Genomic DNA, 19747 nt, shown 5'->3' with positions numbered 1-19747 from the left:
CTGAAATATATTTTTGCACTTCGTTGTTTATGATTATATATTCCTTATAAGTACTGCACGCTAACCGATTGCACCACTGGAGCTCCGTGATTATATATTTCTAATGTGGTTGTGAAGAATTTATACTAGCTATTATCTGATGTACCAGAAAAAAAGCTGAACTAAGAGTGTGCAGTTATCAATATATGTCACTATTACTGTGGATTCCATATAAAATGTTTGTTGAAACCTTCAAGCAACTTTAACTTATAAATATTTATTTCAGAGTTTTATTACAAAGTTGTTTACTTTTGAAACTTATTTTGTAATTTAATTTTTGAACAGTTTCTACAGTCATATAGTTCAAACATCAAAAAGCTCTATAATGAAAAGTTACCCTCCTACCTCTGTATCTCATCTGACATTTTTCATTCACCCTGCTCCATAAGACACCAATCTTCTTAGTGTTTTGTTTATTCTTCCCGAGAATTTTTATTCATATGTAAGCCGATATTATTTGTCTATAAAGCATTAAAAACTGCTAAACTATATTTTTATAGCAGAAAAATACAGATTTTAATGCTTTTGAAAGCATTAGTACTTGGATAGATTTTAAGTAATTTTAATTTTGATTATGTTAAGGATGAACTGGCAAAAAAGGATGAACAGAGGAGATTTGATCAGAAGAATCAACGGACCAAAAAAGCTCAGAATATGAGTAAAGATACTAAATCCAATAAGCAAGACAAAACAGTAAATAATTCTGTAATTCCAAGAAAACATGGTCAAAACCAAAAAGAGGAACATTTTAAAAATCCACCTATGAGGAGCATGCTTGCTTCAAGCTTACAGAAAGAGAGAAAAGAAGTAAGATTGTACTCTGGTTATGTGGCATAAATGTTGCATTAAAACTATTTCCTTTAAGATACAAATTTATGAAAATGTTTTAAAAATATGAAGGACTATACAAGTGTAAACTAATTTTAAACTGTTGATATTTAGGGTTTTGGATATCCATAAAGTGGAAATCACTGCATAAAATACATAATTCCTTCCTGAGATCTCACACTTAGAATCACCGTTTTTTAGATCATCTAGTCCAAAAATTAGAAATTTATGGTACTAAAAATTGTATTTCATCATTGTGTATGTGTGTATGTATGGTGTTTGTTTTGTTTTTTCAGTTTAACAAATGTATGTTTAGTGCAGTGGTTCTCAACCTGTGGGTTGCGACCCCTTTGGGGGTCGAACGACCCTTTAACAGGCGTCGCCTAAGACCATCGGGGAAAACATATATAATTACATATTGTTTTTGTGATTAATCACTATGCTTTAATTATGTTCAATTTCTGACAATGAAATTGGGGGTCACCACAACGTGAGGAACTGTATTAAAGGGTCGCGGCATTAGGAAGGTTGAGAACCACTGGTTTAGTGCCTAGTGATTGATGAGGCATAGTTCTAGGTATTGTGGACGGAATGTTTTGGCTGCTCTACCTAAGCTCTAACTTTCTATTTTTTAAAAAATATATTTTATTGATTTTTTACAGAGAGGAAGGGAGAGGGATAGAGAGTTAGAAACATCGATGAGAGGGAAACATCAACCAGCTGCCTCCTGCACACCCCCCACTGGGGATGTGCCCGCAACCAAGGTATGTGCCCTTGACCGGAATCGAACCTGGACCCTTCAGTCTGCAGGCCGACGCTCTATCCACTGAGCCAAACTGGTCAGGGAGAGGCTCTAACTTTCTTAATGCCAAACATGAATTTAGGGGCACATTAATAAAACATCTAACTCAGCCGTGGGCAAACTACGGCCCGCGGGCCGGATCCGGCCCCTTTGAAATGAATAAAACTAAAAAAAAAAAAGACCGTACCCTTTTATGTAATAATATTTACTTTGAATTTATATTAGTTCACACAAACACTCCATCCATGCTTTTGTTCCGGCCCTTTGGTCCAGTTTAAGAGCCCATTGTGGCCCTCGAGTCAAAAAGTTTGCCCACCCCTGATCTAACTCAATGGTTAACACTTAGTAGATGCTCAATAAATGCTGCCTTTCTGTGTACTATTTTAGGTTATGATTAAAGGTAGGATCAGAAATGTAGAAAATCATTTAAGGACTTGATTTATGTTATATTATTGTTCTTGAGTGTAATATATAAAGTGTGTTTAAACCTCACTTTTTGATGCTGAAAGTATTCCTAGTAGTGTAAGAACCTTCATGTTTCTTGGGTGAATGATTTATATATTTAAGTTTCATGCTTTTAAAAACTATAAAACTTTAAAACTATAGCTTGAAAACTATATCTAGAATTTATTTAAAATAAAGGACTTTTCTGACCCGATCATTGTTATTATAATACTTAGGCTTGCAAAAAGAGGCTTTAGGAAAGTGAGATAAGTGTTTGATGACTATTTTGTTGGTGAGATCAATAAATTTGTGTATTTAGGGTTTTTTGAAAGCAACCGCAGCGATACAAGATGAAGATTATATGTTACAAATTTATGGAAAACCAATTTATCAGTGCCATCGCAGCACTCTTAAAAAAGGACCATATCTCAGATTTAATTCTCCATCTGCTAAGTCCAAACCACAGAGACCAAAAGTAATAGAACGGGTTAAAGGTAAGAAACCTCATTTTTTGTGGTAAATTTCCTTTTTTATGGTATCAGTTTTATGTAAAGTTTAATTTTTGCTTTTTATTTATTACTTATAAATACAGTTCAAATTATATAATGTCTTAGGGATGGAAAAACAATTCCAAGGGAGTAGGAAATAATAGACCTGATTCAAGGCACAGGGTAGGAATAAATGGAGAAAAATATAGAATTAGATAGTATCTTCAGATAAAACATGATAAAATTTGCATTTGTGAGATGAACCCTGAACACTTTAAATTAAAATGTAGGGAAAGTAGACATTTCCTTGAAGGTCTTGGTCCATCATGTTCTTTGTGAACAGAAAGATCAGCCATATGCTGTATATTATCATAACAATGCTAATGGGGCCCTGGCTGGTGTGGCTCAGTTCTTTGAGTGTTGTCTCATGCACTGATAGGTTGCCAGTTCGATTCCCGGTCAGGTCACATGCCCAGTTAATGGGCTCAATCCCCAGTAGCGGGTGTACAGGAGACAACTGATCGATGTTTCTAAACTCTCATCGATGTTTCTATCTCTCTCTCCCTCTCCATTTCTCTCTTAAAAAAAAAAAATCAGAGCCCAGTGGTGTTGCACAGTGTTTGAGCATCGACCCATGAACCAGGAGGTCACAGTTTGATTCCCAGTCAGGGCACATGCCTAGGTTGCAGGCTCAATCCCCAGTAGAGGGCATGCAGAAGGCAGCCAGTCAGTGATTCTCTCTCATCATTGATGTTTCTATCTCTCTCTTTCCCTCTCTCTCTCTCTCTCTGAAAGCAGTAATAACATATTTAAAAAAATTAATGAAAACAAATTTTTTTAAAATCACCTTTAAAAAAATTCTCATGGGCACTTTTGCAGTTCTCAAAAAGCCATAGGTAGAAAAAGTGAAAAAAACTTTTGGGTTATTTTGTACACAACTAAAAATACCTTCACTTATCACAGTATGTTTTGACTCACAGACATCGTATCACTAATGTATTTAAATATAACTCTTATACTAGTATATTGAGCCTGTTGATCTTGTTACATTTTTAAATTCCTTGTATTTTAGCAGTGTAAGCCACTTTGGCAATATGTAGTAACTAATGGATACCTACTCAGTTTTCTTTCTTGTTCTTTCTGGAAGTTGGAGCTTTGGCTGGTGCTCTAGTTTTTGTTTTTGTTTTTTTTTCTATTTCATTTCTAAGAGTTAGGTGATTATATAAGCACTAGAGGCCTGGTGCACAAAAATTTGTGCACTCGAGGTGGGGGGCCCGCAGCCCAGCCTGCGCCCATTTGCAGTCCAGGACCCCTAGGGGGATGTCCACCTGTTGACTTAGGCCCACTCCCCAGGGGATCAGGCCTAAGCTTGCAGTCAGATATCCTTCTGGCAGCCAGGGAGCCCTCGGGGGATGTCCGACTAAAGGCTTAGGCCCCCAAGGGATCAGGCCTAAACTGTTACTTGGACATTCTTAGTGCTGCCACGGAGGTGGGAGAGGCTCCTGCCACCACCTCTGTGCTGGCCAGCATGAGCCAGCTTCTGCCTGAGTGGCACTCCCCATATGGAAGTGCACTGACCACCACCGGGCAGCTCTTGCATTGAGCGTCTGCCCCCTGGTGGTCAGTGCGCATCATAGCAACCGGCCATTCTGCCGTTCAGTCAATTTGCATATTAGCCTTTTATTATTATTACTAGAGGCCCGGTGCACAAAAATTTGTCCACTTGGGGGGGAGGGGGACCCCTCAGCCCAGCCTGTGCCCTCTCACTGTCTGGGACCCCTCGGGAGATAACAACCTGCTGGCTTAGGCCCGCTCCCAGGTGGCAGAGGGCAAGCCCAATCCCTAGGTGCAGCCCCTGGTCGGGCTCAGAGCAGGGCTGATTGGGGAGTTGGGGCGCCGCCTCCTGTCATGCACAGAGCAGGGCACATTGGGAGGTTGCGATGCCACCCTCAGTCACGCTCAGGGTAGGGCCAATTGGGGGGTTGGGGCACCGCCCCCTGTCACACTCAAGGCAGGGTCGATGGGGAAGTTGCGGCGCCACCCCCTGTCATGCACAGAGCAGGGTCAATCAGGGGGTTGTGGAGCTCCCTCCTGTCACACACACAGCAGGGCTGATCAGGGGGTTGAGGAACTCCCCCCTGTCACGCACAGAGCAGGGCCCATCAGGGGGTTGGGGAGCTCCCCCTGTCACTCACAGAGTAGGGCCGATAGGGGAGTTGGGGCACCGCCCCCTGTCACACACACAGCAGGGCGGATCAGGGGGTTGGGGTGCCGCCACTGTCACACTCAAGGCAGGGGCGATGGGGAGGTTATGGCTCTACCCCATCACACACAGAGCAGGGCCCGTGGGGGAGGGGGGTTGGGGTGCCGCATCCTGTCACACACAGAGCCGAAGGGCGATCAGGGGGTTGGGGAGCTCCCCCCATTCAGGCACAGAGCAGGGCTGATCAGGGGGTTGGGGCACCTTCCCATGTCACGAACAGAGCAGGGTGGATAGGGAGGTTGTGGCCCCGCCCCCTGTCACACACAGAGCCTCAAGGCGATCAGGGGATTTGGGCGCTGCCCCCTGTCACGCTGATCCCAGTTCCGGGAAGCCTCTCGGATCCGCTGATCCCGGTGCTGGGAGGCCTCGTGGCTCCGCTGATCCCAGTGCTGGGAGGCATATTACCCTTTTACTATATAGGATAGAGGCCTGGTACACGGGTGGGGGCCGGCTGGTTTGCCCTGAAGGGTGTCCTGGATCAGGGTGGGGGTCCCCACTGGGGTGCCTGGCCAGTCTGGGTGAGGGGCTGAGGGCTGTTTTCAGGCTGGCGGGTGACTGAAGCTCCCAACTGCTCCTTTTTTTCTTTTTCTTTTTATTCTGGGCCAGCTTTAGCTCTGGCTCCAGCTCTTAGGCCTCTGCTGCTGAAAGCAGGTATCTGGTTTGTTTGGGTTCTATAATCGAAACACTGTATCAACTCCAGCTCTGAGATCCCGGCTGGCTGAAAGCAGGTTTCTGGGGTTTAGTTTAGCTTCTATATTTGTAACAATGTTTCAAACTGCAAGCTCAGAGGCCGGCAAGGCAGGCGGGGAACATTGGTTTCCTCCGTCACTGAAGCAAGCAAGACTCATGTTCGCTTCAAGCTGCCTGGCTGCAGGCCGCCATCTTGGCTGGCAGTTAATTTGCATATCGCCCTGATTAGTCAATGGGAAGGGTAGCGGATGTATGGCTAATTACCATGTTTCTCTTTCATTAGATAGGATATAGGATGTCCCTATTTCCCCCCTTTTGTCCCTTCTACCCAGCTCTTGCCCCCCACTTCTCTCTGGCCATCACCATACTGTTGTCTATGTCCATGGGTTGTGCATATTTTCTTTGGCTAATCCCTTCTTTAAATTCACTTCTTTAAATTTTTATTTTCAGATAAGTGCTTATAACTGCACTATTATATATTTTCTATTATGTCATTTAGAATTAAGATAGTTTTTAATTGAACCCTTGTAAATTTTAGCACAATTTAATAAATTATGCTAGAAGCAATTAGGAGATTTTTCATGTAATGCAGATATATTTCTTTTTTTTTAAATATATTTTATTGATTTTTTTACAGAGAGGAAGGGAGAGAGATAGAGAGCTAGAAACATCGATGAGAGAGAAACATCGATCAGCTGCCTCCTGCACACCCCCTACTGGGGATGTGCCCGCAACCCAGGTACATGCCCCTGACCGGAATCGAACCTGGGACCTTTCAGTCCGCAGGCCGACGCTCTATCCACTGAGCCAAACTGGCCTCGGCAATGCAGATATATTTCAATTAATATTTTATTAATTTTTAATTTTTTAATATTTTAATTTGAAATAATCTCATACATGTAAAAAACTGTAAAATACTACAGCATATTATATGTACCCTTCACCCAATTTCTTAGGTGTTAATAATTTTAACATAACCATTATACAACTAACAAAATTTGGAATATATTTTTCTTATAATCTCTTTAATGTTACTTAATCCATTTACTTTGTTTTTGTTAATCTTCACCCAAGGATATTTTTCCATTGAATTTTAGAGAGAGTGAAGGGAAAGGGAGAGAGACATTGATTGGTTGCCTCCTGCACATGCTCTGATAGGGACTGGGGATCAAGCCAGCAACTGAGGTACATGCCCTTGACTGGAATCTAACCTGCGACCCTTCAGTCCATGGGCTAATGCACTAGCCACTGAGCAAAACATTAGACTGCGGCTTAATTCATTTACTTTTAATCTTTATGTGTCCTTATATTTAAAGTGGGTCTTGTTTTTGATTCACCCTCATAATCTGTCTTTTAATTGGTGCATTTATGCCACTGACTTTCAGAGTGCTTACTGATAGAGTTACTGCCATATCTGGCGGTTTCTGGAGCTTCTGGGGCCCACCAGTGGCCTGGGACTGGATCCGATGACAGGCGGCAGGCAGGCAGCTTCTGGGGCTTCCGGGGCTGGCCTGCCTGTGGCCCGGGACCAGATCTGATGATGGGTGGCAGGCAGGCAGCTTCTGGGGTCCCCCACAGGGGCCTGGAGGGCGGCTCTCATTGGTGGCTCGTGCTGCTGGGCCCTGCCTGCAGCATGCAAATTAGCCGCCATCTTTGTTGGAGGTTAATTTGCATATCTCGCTGATTAGCCGATGGGAGGCGTAGCGAAGGTATGGTCACTTACCATGTTTGTCTATTATTAGATAGGATGTCAGTTTATCTAGAAATCCTACTGGAGTTATTGAGGTAAAGCATCCTATCTAATAAAGAGGGAATATGCTAATTGACTGCCCTGCCCTTACAGATAGCGGCCCTCACAGCCAATAAGGAGGGAATATGCTAATTGACTGCCACGCCCTCAAAGAAGGCAGCACCCAGTCCCCTCAGCCCCGCCGGGGCACCTGCCTCCGGAGTTCCCCAGTACCCTTAGTCCCCCAGCCGCCCAGGACCGGCCCGAGGCACAGGCAAGCCTCAGATGGCGGCTGCCCAGCTGCCCAGAGCCGCCCGAGGCTCAGGTAACCAGTGGCAGCAGCAGAGGTGTAATGGAGCGTCGCCTTCCGCTGATCACCGGGTCGCCTCCTGCCCCCAAGGGCTCCCGGACAGGCTGGGCTGAGACCCCCCTCCAGTGCATGAATTTTCATGCACCAGGCCTCTAGTACAGTGGGGCCTTGACTTACGCGTTTAATTTGTTCCGTGACAGAGCTCATAACTCAAATTACTCGTATGTCATATCAACAGTGACCGAGTGAGACACGTGATGCTGGGCTGATGTTGTGGCGTTCACTGTGACGTTCGCTGCGCCAACTAGCGGTGGGGTATCTGAAGCTGGCTTGTAACCCGAATTTTAGCTCACAACTCAAAGCAAAAAATCAGCCGAGAGACAGCTCATATCTCAAAAAATTTGTTAGTTGGGACACTTGTAAGTCAAGGCCCCACTGTATAGACAATATTTACCCTAGTGTTTCCTCTTGTTTTTTGGAGCTTTTCTATTATAGTTGGGGTTTTAAAAGCCTTTGCAAAAAATAACTTGAGGTTTTAAAATACTTTCAAATCTAAAAATAACTTTATTAAGCAATCCTTTTAATGCTAGAAGTGATTGAGAATCTGTGGACACTTGCTCATCCTTAGACCTCCATACCTGATGTTTCCTCTTCCTGAAGAGCTTTCCCCTTCGATCCTTATATGACGCACTCTCTCAGTTCTTTCCATCTCTGCTCTGTGATATTAGCTCAGGGGTGGGCAAACTTTTTGACTCAAGGGCCACAATGCGTTCTTAAACTGGACCCGAGGGCCGGAACAAAAGCATGGGTGGAGTGTTTGTGTGAACTACTATAAATTCAAAGTAAACATCATTACATAAAAGGGTACGGTCTTTTTTTTTTTTTTTTTTTTAGTTTTATTCATTTCAAACGGGCCGCGGGCCGTAGTTTGCCCACGGCTGTTTAGCTCCTCAGAGAGGTTTACCCTGACCATCCTATCCAAAAAAATTGTCTTCTATCCCTTTATATCCTTTGGCCCTGCTTTATTGTTTTTTATAGCACTTTCACTGTCTGCTGTTATATTTTTGTTTACTGATTGTTTTACTTGTTAGACTGTAAGCTCAGTGAGTACAGTTGATTTATTCAGTGCTGTACTCCCTGTGTCTGCAGTGATGCAAAACACGTATTAAAGGCTTTGAAAATATATCTTCAATAAATACTCAAGAAAAATATCTATTCAATTGAATACTAGAGAACAGGATGAAAAAATATAGTCAGTGGTAATGAAATTTTCTTTCTGGGATCCTGAAACTTTATTTAAAAATCTAGATTTATAAAATTACTCAGATATTACAAGTAAAAATGTAGTAATATCAGGAATTAATTTAGAAAATAGTTCATTTTCCTTTATAATTTTACTTTTCTTCACTTTTCTCATATTCCCTTTATCTTCTCTAAAGAGACAGATGACCAAATTTCTAATTCTTTAAGAATTGAGAATTTAAAGTCTATACAGATTTATTCTATAGGAATAGAGTAATATATATAATGATATTAACGTCTATAAATATTTTTCCAAATCTTTATTGAAGATTTTTTCCTAGTCCTTGTATCTGTTCTGTCATAGTAGTTATATACGTTGTTACTTATTGTCAGGGATTGGGAAACTATGGTCCGAAGGTCAGCTGCCTGTTTTTATAAATAAAGTTTTATTGCAGCATAACTCTGCTCTATGTATTGTCTATGGCTGCTTTCATGCTACAGTGGCAGAGTTGAGATGTTGCAGTTGAGATCACAGGGCCCATAAGACTTAAATACTTAATACCTGGCCATTTAATAAAAAGTTTGCCACCCCCTAGTTTACATGCTACTTCTTTTTGGGGCACTGTAATCATATATAGAATGAGATTTTTCTGTGAAGAAGAGTTGTGTATTTCTAGATGGGTGGATAGTGGCTGTTCAAACAATATTTAAAAATACCTGCCATTGATGATTATTACAGGCACTAAAGTAAAGTCAATAAGAACACAAACTGACTTTTATGCAACAAAACCCAAGAAGATAGATTCTAAACTGCAGCATTCCATTGCTACACTGCCTCCTGGTGATCAGCAGTATTTGTTCAGCCCAAGCAGAGAAATGCCTACTCTTTCAGGTACACTGGAAGGTCATCTAATTCCTATGGCGATTCTTTTAGGTAAGATCTAACAGAACATATGGGTAAATTTAAAATTCATATTAGCAGTAGCAGAACTTAAAGAATGGTGCTGACATGATAGTCACCTATCTTTTCCCTTATATGTTGTTTACTAGGTGTACTGGTTAATAATGCAGATTTTTTTCAATATATCAACATATGTTGTATATATGCGATTTGACATGTATGCTATTTTGTTGTATTGACAACAAGCTTCAAAACTTCATATGTCAAATATGCTGAAGGTGTTATCATCATAGATATTTTTACACTTAAAAATGTCAAATTTTGTGCCAATAAAAGAGGACTTGCGGAAAGTTTTAATTCATTATTTTGAAGAAAAAGTTGCCATATACTTCGGGAAGCTTATGGTGAACATGCTCCATTTCAAGATACGTGTAAATGCTGGTTTAAACTCTTTAAAAGTGACGATTTTGATGTGAAAGACAAAGACGTCCAGGTCAGCCGAAAAAGTTTGAAGACCAACAATTACAAGCATTATTGGATGAAGATGTGTGTCAAACTCAAAAACGACTTGCAGAAAGATTAAATGTTGCTCAGCAAACAATTTCTGATCATTTACAAGCAATGGGAAAGATTTTAAAGGAAGGAAAATGGGTGCCACATCAACTGAATGAAAGACAAATGGAAAAAGGAAAAGTCATCAGTAAAATGTTGCTTCAATGGCACAAAAGAAAGTCTTTTTTGCATTGAATTGTGACTGTGATGAAAAGGGGATTTATTTTGAGAATCCCAAATGCACAAAATCATGGGTTGATCCACGTCAACTATCAACATTGACTGCAAGGCCAAATCGCTTCCGAAATAAGACAATGCTCTGCGTTTGGTGGGATCAGGAAGGTGTGGTGTATTATGAGTTTCTAAAACCAGGTGAAATCGTTAATACTGATCGCTACTGACAACAAATAATCAATTTGAACCACGCTTTGATTGTGAAATGACCAGAATGTGCCAGAAAACACGGCAAAGTAATTTTGCTTCATGATGACGCACCATCACACACTTCAAAACCAGTTAAAGACACGTTAAAAGATCTTGCCTGGGAAGTATTAACCCACCCGCCATATTCCCCAGACCTTGCTCCTTCACATTACCACTTGTTCCGATCAATGGCACATGCACTTTCTGAGCAGCACTTCAAAACATACGAAGAAGTGGAAAATTGGGCCTCTGAATGGTTTGCCTCAAAACAAGAAAAGTTCTATTGGGACGGTACCCACAAATTACCTGAGAGATGGGGGAAATGTGTGGCTAGCGATGGGCATTACTTTGAATAAAGCACTTTTGAGTTTCTCTTGAAATTATCATGTTTTCTTTGATTACAAAATCCGCTATTATTGACTGGTACACCTAGTATATTTGTGGGTAAGACCTCAGAATGTCTCCGATATGAATTCTGCTCACAGGAAATATTGTTTTGGTATTTATAGTACATTGCTGTAGATGAAATGAAATTTTAAAATTGTTTAGATATCATAGACCAGGGGTGGGCAAACTTTTTGACTCGAGGGCCACAGTGGGTTCTTAAACTGGACCGGAGGGCCGGAACAAAAGCATGGATGGAGTGTTTGTGTGAACTAATATAAATTCAAAGTAAACATCATTACATAAAAGGGTACGGTCTTTTCTTTTTTTAGTTTTATTCATTTCAAACGGGCCGGATCCGGCCTGCGGGCCGTAGTTTGCCCACAGCTGTCATAGACATTCATAAAAATTAAAGAATTCAAGAATTTTGACAGGTTTAATATCATCATGTGTTAGGGGAAATACTTTAAAGTACCTTTTATGTACATTTGAACTAGACTGTGATAAGTAAAATAGTGTGGTTGTATATTCTAAGCCAATAATTGATTAGTTACTTATTTGAGGTCTCAGGCTCATTATTGTAAAAACTGATCAAATCATTTTTGCTCTCACTAGTTAGCTATTTTTCTCTTTTAGTGTCATTACTATTCTTTCTTAATTTTGATGAATGATTTAAATATGGATATTTTTTAACATGAGAGAATCTTTTATATTTGATATTATGGGTTAATGACATGTTAGTTTGGTGGCTAATGTCTGTTCGAACATACCTTCTACTGATATAATACTAAAACTTAAAAAGTTCTTACTGTGTGCCAGGTACAGATCTAAGCCCTTTACATATGTTAACTACTTTAATCCCCCTATAAAACGCAGTAATGTACCAGTTTCATAGATGAAGAAACCAAGGCACAAAGAAGTTAGGTAATTTGTCAAAGGCTACATAGCTAGAGTGGAGCCAAGATTCAAACCCAGGTGGTCTGGCTTTATTTAGAGTCTATGCTTTTTTAAAATTTTAATGTTTTTTTTAATTTCAGAGAGGAAGGGAGAGGGAGAGATAGAAACATCAGTGATGAGAGAATCATTGATTGGACGCCTCCTGCACGCCTCCTACTGGGGATCAAGTCCACAACCCGGGCATGTGCTCTTGACTGAAATCGATCCTGGGATCCTTCAGCCTGCAGGCTGATGCTCTATCCACTGAGCCAAACTGGCTAGGGCTTGAGTCTATACTTTTAATGAATGCTCTGTACCATAACAAGTAGAACTTCTGAACTGAAAGCTAACAAGTTTTTGACAATTATAATAATCACCAAATAGTTGGCTTACATGCTGTTTATTGGTGGTCAAACATTGGTATTTTGTTGTTGGTTTTATTTCTGTCCATTGTTGCTCTATGAAGATTTGAGAATAAAAATAATACAATATAATACATTATACTTTAGTCTGGGCTTTGGCACTTAGAAACAGTTATGACCTTTGGCAAATTATGTTTCTAAACCTCTGTTTCCTCAATTATAAAATTATTGATACCTCATAGGCTTATATTGAGGGTTAAATTAGATAGTGTATGTGAAACGTTTAGTACGTATGAAAGCCAAATAAATGTTGGTCATTGTTAAAAGGATGACATGGTTTGTTGACAATGGTGATGCTAGATGGGAAAGGTGGTTGCAGATGGTGCTTTTCTTTCATATGAGAATATAGCCATGAAGACCTAAGTTGTATATTGGATTTTTCCTTTATTTCTGAAATTGTTGACTCATTTTCTCCTCCAAACTTCTTAGGACAAACCCAAAGTAATAGTGATTCCATGCCACCTGCTGGAGCAATTGTAAACAAGCCACACCCTATAACAGTGACTACTTCTATTCCTCCATCCTCTCGAAAACCAGCAACTGGAGTAAAGAAACCTAACATAGCAATTGTAGAAATGAAGTCGGAAAAAAAGGACCCGCCTCAGCTTGCTGTACAGGTAGGTACCCCAGGGTGCATGAACAGAAGTTTTTCAGGAAAAAAATTTTGGCTTAACTTGAGTACTTAAAATCTATTATGTGTGTTCATGAAAATTTTGCTTTTATCATGGGTCTTTTCTTTAAAACTATCATGGTGATGTGATGTTTCTTTCCTAGCTTTGCACGCTTTAAGGTACCTTTTTAAGCCAGTGACTCATATCCAGGTGGCTTGATGATATTCCAAAGGGAATGATTGAACAATATATTGTAACTAATTTTAAAAATACAGTGTTTGTGACTTATTAATACATCAATCTTTATATAAACATACTAGAGGTCTGGTGCATGAATTCGTGCATAGCTGGGGTCTGCCCGGCCTGCCCTGATGGGGGCTTATCGAGCTTGGCCGGTGTGGGGAGGGGCCACAAGTGGTTGGCCAGCCAGCCCTGCCCCTGATCGGGTGTGTTGGGGGCCAGTCAGGGCCCAGATCAGGCTGGTTGGCTGCTGCAGTGTGTGTCATAGCCACCATTGTTCTGGTGGTTCCACTGTTCCAGTTGTTCAGCTTTTATATATATAGATAGATGAAGATTTGAATAGAGAAAGAACTTATATGTGAAGATTATATATTCAAGTACTCAATTCTCCTTAGTTAATGTATAATTTAAGTGAAATTGTAATTTTTAAAAAATGACTTTTTTTAAAAAAACTTGAACTTTGGAATCATTTGAAGGAACAAAGGGTTTTAAAAAGTTTGTGTTTTGGTACTGATCCTTTATAAAAGTATTTCAGAAATTTTGTTGGTTAATTAAAATATAATATAATATGGGATGGATAAATCAGTTGAGAAATAGGATTCTTGTAAAAGAAAAAAAGTATGTTATAATTGGTTAGCAATGTGGAAAATAGATCAGTTTTAAGACTCTAAAATTCCTCTGTATATAGCAAATGAGTTCCAAGCAGGCAATACGCTAATGTGTAACCACAAAATATAAAAATAGGGAAAATTAGAAGATAATTGCATGACATCTTTATCAAAGTTTAAGCTAAGTCTGAATATGAGACAAGAAAACTTAGAAATAATATAAAAATAGATTTGAATCTATAAAATCTAAAACTTAAATATGTAATAAATTTTTAAATAAAAAGGAAAACCACATGTAGTGAGAACATATGAAATGAATATATTAGAAAGAATTAATTTTTAAATGTAAAAACCTCCATAAATTAATAAGAAAACATAGATACAAATCCAGAAATATTCAAAGAACGTGAATAAGATTCTAGGGAAGAGGAAATACAATTTATAATCAAGCAAACTGAATAATTTAAATCTTGCTAGTTACCCAGATAATACAAATTGAAATAATATACCTCCATTTAAAAACTATTATTTTTTTTTATATGTATTTTATTGATTTTTTACAGAGAGGAAGGGAGAGAGATAGAGAGTTAGAAACATCGATGAGAGAGAAACATCGATCAGCTGCCTCCTGCACATCCCCCACTGGGGATGTGCCCACAACCCAGGTACATGCCCTTGACCGGAATCAAACCTGGGACCTTTCAGTCCACAAGCCGACGCTCTATCCACTGAGCCAAACCGGTTTCGGCTTAAAAACTATTATTGACGAAGCAGTTATATTATCTAATTTGGGGAAAGGTTAGGTAAAACTTATAATTGATCACCTTTTTTGATGTTGTAAATAGAGCTCGTTTGGATTGCATTTTGGCAGTAATTACCAAGAATCTTAAATATTCATGCCCTATGGCTCAAAAATTTAATCTAGTATTTGGCTATCTAGTATAAGGATATAATTCAAAATTTAGGGAAATAAACCCTATATATACTAAGAAGTTTTTTGTAGTGATATGCATATAATAGAAGAAATATTAGGAGTATCCTAAATGTTTGCCAACAGGAGAATGATTAATAGTAAAGGCATGTGTATTTGTTGAAATATTATACAGTCATTTAAAACATAATTATGAAGTCTATACAAGGTACATCCTAAACAAGGTTGGATGTTTCTGACTTAATTACATTGAAAAATCAGGAATGAAATTATTGTATATTTTGCCTACATATAAGTGGTAGTAAAAAGATACGTAAAAGGAATAGTGAAAATGAAGCTTTCTTAAGATAGTAGGGTTTTGTATGTTTCCCTTTATTTTCCAAATTTTGTAAATTATCCTTTCATAATTAAAAAATTATTTTCATTGACTTTGCAATAAAAAGTTAAATATATGTTATTGATATATAGATATCAAGTATTTGAGGAAAATGATGAACAGAAAGCTAGATGTTGTCTTCTTTTTTAGGTATTACCCAGTGTAGATATTGACAGCATTTCAAATGTCAGCATTGATGTCAGTCCATCTCTGCCTAGTCCCAAACAAGCATCGCCTCCTCCTCTGAGCACATGGATGCAGGTATTGTTAAGAAATTTATTTTATAGTTTTAAGTAATGTCTCACTATAGGTTTTAACTAATGTTATTCCCTGCAGAGTCTTTCATTATCGTTATAATTCATTATAATAGTTTAGGTTTTAAGGAGAAGATTAAGAATGAACCTGGAATTGCTTTTGAACTTAAAAACGGAACTCTAAGATTCTTACATTTATAAATATTTTGAAAGTCATAATCCTTAGTGTAACTTTTTGGTCACATAAGTTGTAATACTCTTATATGTGAAGAATTTTTTCTCTTCAGAGGAGAATCTTGATTTAAATGGGAACTAAATATAGGTTTTCTGAATGTGAATTTTATAATGATGATTGGAGTTTATGTTTGGGGATGTTACTTTGTCATTGTACTATATGCATTTCTTCCAAGTATTTATTTGCTACTGAGTAATGAAGTTAAGACTCTACTACTACACATCAAAAAGCACCGTAATTTTCCCCACATTTCATCTATCGTAAGCAAATTTGGTCCTCAAGTATATATAGTCTTTTTAAAAAAAAATTTATCTTTGCCGAAACCGGTTTGGCTCAGTGGATGGAGCGTCGGCCTGCGGACTGAAGGGTCCCGGATTCGATTCCGGTCAAGGGCATGTACCTGGGTTGCGGGCACATCCCCGGTGGGAGATGTGCAGGAGGCAGCTGATCGATGTTTCTCTCTCATCGATGTTTCTAACTCTATCTCTCTCCCTTCCTCTCTGTAAAAAATCAATAAAATATAAAAAAAAATTATCTTTATTGTTGAAAGTATTACAGATGCCCCCTTTTTTCTCCCTATTGACCCCTCCACTCAGTGCCCGGCCTTCACCACACTATTATTATCTGTGTGTGTGTGGGTTATGCCTATGTGCATTTAAGTTCTTTGGTTAATCTCTCCCTCCTCCACCTCTTCCCTCTGAGATTTGTCAGTCTATTCCATGCTTCTATAAGAATACATTCTTAAGGAAAAGGAGAAAACCAACAATTTTTCATAATTAGAAATAGTAAAATAGAACTGAACCTAAATGTATTTGTGTCAGATTTAATTTTTTCATTAGTAATTTTTTTCCACCAGAAGTCTATTAAAACATATATGATTACAAATAATAATTTCTGACTCTTTATCATTCAGCTCTCAGAAGGCTGTTTGTGGTTTTAGGTAACTAGATTACTTTCAGTGAGGCCTACAGACTAAATTTGTAAAATAATTATTTTATTTATTTTTTTAAATTTTTTATTCTATATCTGTCTTTTTGTGAGTTTGTATGTGTATACTTATATATCTACATATACAAGCACTTTATCTGAACTCTAGGAGAGAAATCAAAATCATACCAACTTGACTTAAGTTGCATTGTTGATGGAATCCTTGACAGAAAAACTTATATTTAATTTTTTAGGACTATTGAAATGAGAACCTAATGGCTTTGGGACTGTCTTGGATTTTTTTTTTTAGGAGTTGATTGTTAAAAATATACAGTTTTATTGATTTCAGAGAGGAAGGGAGAGGGAGAGAGAGAGAAACATCAGTGATGAGAGAGAATCATTGATTACCTGCCTCCTACATGCTTCCTACTGGGGATCAAGCATGAAACCTGGGCATGTGCCCTGACTGGGAATCTTAACCATGACCTCCTGGTTCATAGCTTGATGCTCAACCACTGAGCCACACAGAACGGGTGGGACTGTCTTGGATTTCATTTACAAATGAATTAAATTCTGAATAGGATGTTAAAATTTAAAAAATAGGGCTATTTATTATAAGCTTATGCTATGGGTAGAAATATGATAAGTCATGTATAAATTAAAAAGAGTAAACACAACAAAAACTTTCTGAAATGCTTTCTTAGACTCCAGAATTAACGAAGGTAGATGAAGAGGTGAAGTTTCCAGGAACTAACTTTGATGAAGTAATTGATGTCATACAGGTAACAGATCTTGGAAACCGTTTTCTACCAGTATTTTTCCATATTATAGACAAATGTGTATGTAAATCATGCGATCAAACTAGTTGAAATGCCATTCATTAATTTAGAAGTGTTGGTTAAGTTAACTAATCTATATAAGTTCCCTGCCTATACTTGTCACTCAGCAGTGTTGAACTGATATATGAATATAATCATTTTGTTTTTATTATTACCAGGAAGAGGAAAAATGTGATGAAATTCCAGAATATTCTGAACCAATTCTGGAGTTTAATAGAAGTGTTAAAGTTGCTTCTACAAAATATAATGGTCCTCCATTTCCACCAGTTGCTTCTACTTTTCATCCCACTGCTGATATTCTGGATAAAGTAATTCAGAGAAAAGAAACCTTGGAAAGTAGTTTAATTCAGTGGTGAGTTTAAAGAGGCATTGGTGTTAACAGAATTGTAGTAGCAAATATAAATGGAAAGTGAGTTTCGGTTGAAAATCTTTCTTGTCTCTTTTCATTTGTTAAATTTCTTTGCTATAGTCATTGGAAACTATTTGATGTGATACTTAGTGTGTAACTAATTGTTGGAGGTATTATTTCTCTCCTGGAATACTTGTACTTAGACTGTCTAAATGGCAAAAGAGCTATTGTTAAGTAAAAAAGCCTTAAAAATGTACATGTTCTTCAATCTAGTGATTCACTTCCAGAAATTTATCCTAAGGAAATTACAGTTCTGCCACAGGCCGTAGCTTACTTAGCAGCAATAGTGCTTGTTACAAACAAGGCACTGTTCTGTTTGTTACTTATATAAACTTCAGAACTTATTTTTATCCCTGTGAGAAACTTTAAGCAAGTTATGGAATAAACTAAACTGAATATTAATACAGTTATCAAGGTTAGGTTTAGAAAAATATTTAGTCATGTTGAAATACATTATTTATATACTGGTACATAAACTAAGCAGGATTCTAATGATTTAATCATCTATAATAATAAAAGGGTAATATGCTAATTAGACCGGATGTCTTCTGGACATCATTCCGGACGTCCTTCCTGATGAAGCCGGGCCAGATGGAAGCAAGCCTGGGTCCCTGGTGCCTGCAGGCGGCTGGAGGAGGGAAGCAGCCCGGGTCCCGGGTGTTGGAGGGAAGCTGGTGCCGGCAGCCGGGGGAAGGAAGGCCTACCTTTGCACGAATTTTCATGCATCGGGCCTCTAGTAGTTTATAAGAACTCACTCCAAAATAAATGGGCATAGAGAAAAAAATGGAAAATTATATTCCAAATTGTTAACTGTGTTTATCCTTGAATCTGGGATTAAGAGGGAGCCTTGCCTGTTTAAAAATTTTTTAATGTTTTCTGATTTTTCGACAATGAACATCTATTACTTGTATATTAATTGTATAAAAAAATATTTTTATTGATTTCAGAGAGAGGAAGGGAGAAGATATAGATAGAAACATCAATGACGAGAGAGAATCATTGATCGGCTGCCCCCTGCATGCTCCCTACTGGGAATTGAGCCTGTAACCTGAGCATGTGCCCTTGACTGGAATCAAAGCTGGGACCCTTCAGTCTGCAGGCCGACACTCTATCCATTGAGCCAAACCAGCCAGGGCATATAATAATTTTTAACCGTGTATTAGCTGTTCTCATGTACAGAGGCAGTCTCCTATTTCATTGCATTTTCCCCCTTCTTCTTCCTTTTCTCCATGTTAACAATGACTTCGGAAATAAATTATTTTTTTAAGAGGAAAACTACCTATCTATATTGCAGTCTATATATTTATTCCTTGAAGAGAGCTGGACTTCTTTTCCAGCTCTGATCTTATATGGTTTTATATGCATGCTTTCAGAGTAGAGAACCCAACATTTTAGGTGCATGATATGCTAGGTATAGTTGACCTAAACCTTCTTAGGAATTTATGAGGTCTGTTAAATTCTTCTTTAGACTAGTCTGAAAGATTTTAATTGGATGTAATGAATTATCTCCCACATGGAGATCTATTTCATGTGGTTTATTTTGCTAGGGGATACATTTGATTGTTTCCTCTTCCAGATTCAGCTTTTAGAATGACTGCTTTCACATGGAAATGCTAGTGCTTATGGATGGTTAGAGGCTATTTTTAAGCATAGTATTTCTAATGTTTTCTACATTTCACTCAAATTTAGGAATCCTTAACTTTTATCCTCTAGGGTAGAACAAGAAATAATGTCAAGAATTATCTCTGGGCTCTTTCCAATCCAACAACAGGCCATAGCTAATGTCAGTGTTTCAGCCAGCGAGGCAAGTGAACCGTTGAGTTCTGACATTGGTAAGTGAAATGGAATCTCTTTAATTTTTTTG

General features: G+C 38.5%; 1 protein-coding gene across 18 annotated transcripts in view; it reads left to right on the top strand.

Moving 5' to 3' along the window:
• KIAA0586 (KIAA0586 ortholog) overlaps positions 1-19747 on the top strand; it is a 104636-nt gene that overhangs the window by 20184 nt on the left and 64705 nt on the right. For all 18 annotated transcript variants that reach the window (XM_059694611.1, XM_059694605.1, XM_059694663.1 and 15 more), the window contains 8 exons: positions 622-846; positions 2433-2607; positions 9575-9769; positions 12883-13070; positions 15370-15480; positions 17340-17417; positions 17633-17826; positions 19597-19715. In XM_059694611.1, coding sequence (XP_059550594.1) covers positions 622-846; positions 2433-2607; positions 9575-9769; positions 12883-13070; positions 15370-15480; positions 17340-17417; positions 17633-17826; positions 19597-19715 — 1285 coding nt within the window. The remainder of the gene's footprint in view (positions 1-621; positions 847-2432; positions 2608-9574; positions 9770-12882; positions 13071-15369; positions 15481-17339; positions 17418-17632; positions 17827-19596; positions 19716-19747) is intronic.

Source organism: Myotis daubentonii, chromosome 1 (assembly GCF_963259705.1).
Source record: "Myotis daubentonii chromosome 1, mMyoDau2.1, whole genome shotgun sequence".
NCBI lineage: Eukaryota > Metazoa > Chordata > Mammalia > Chiroptera > Vespertilionidae > Myotis > Myotis daubentonii.
Note: the sequence above shows the minus strand (reverse complement) of the source record. Positions and strands in the feature narration are given on the sequence as shown.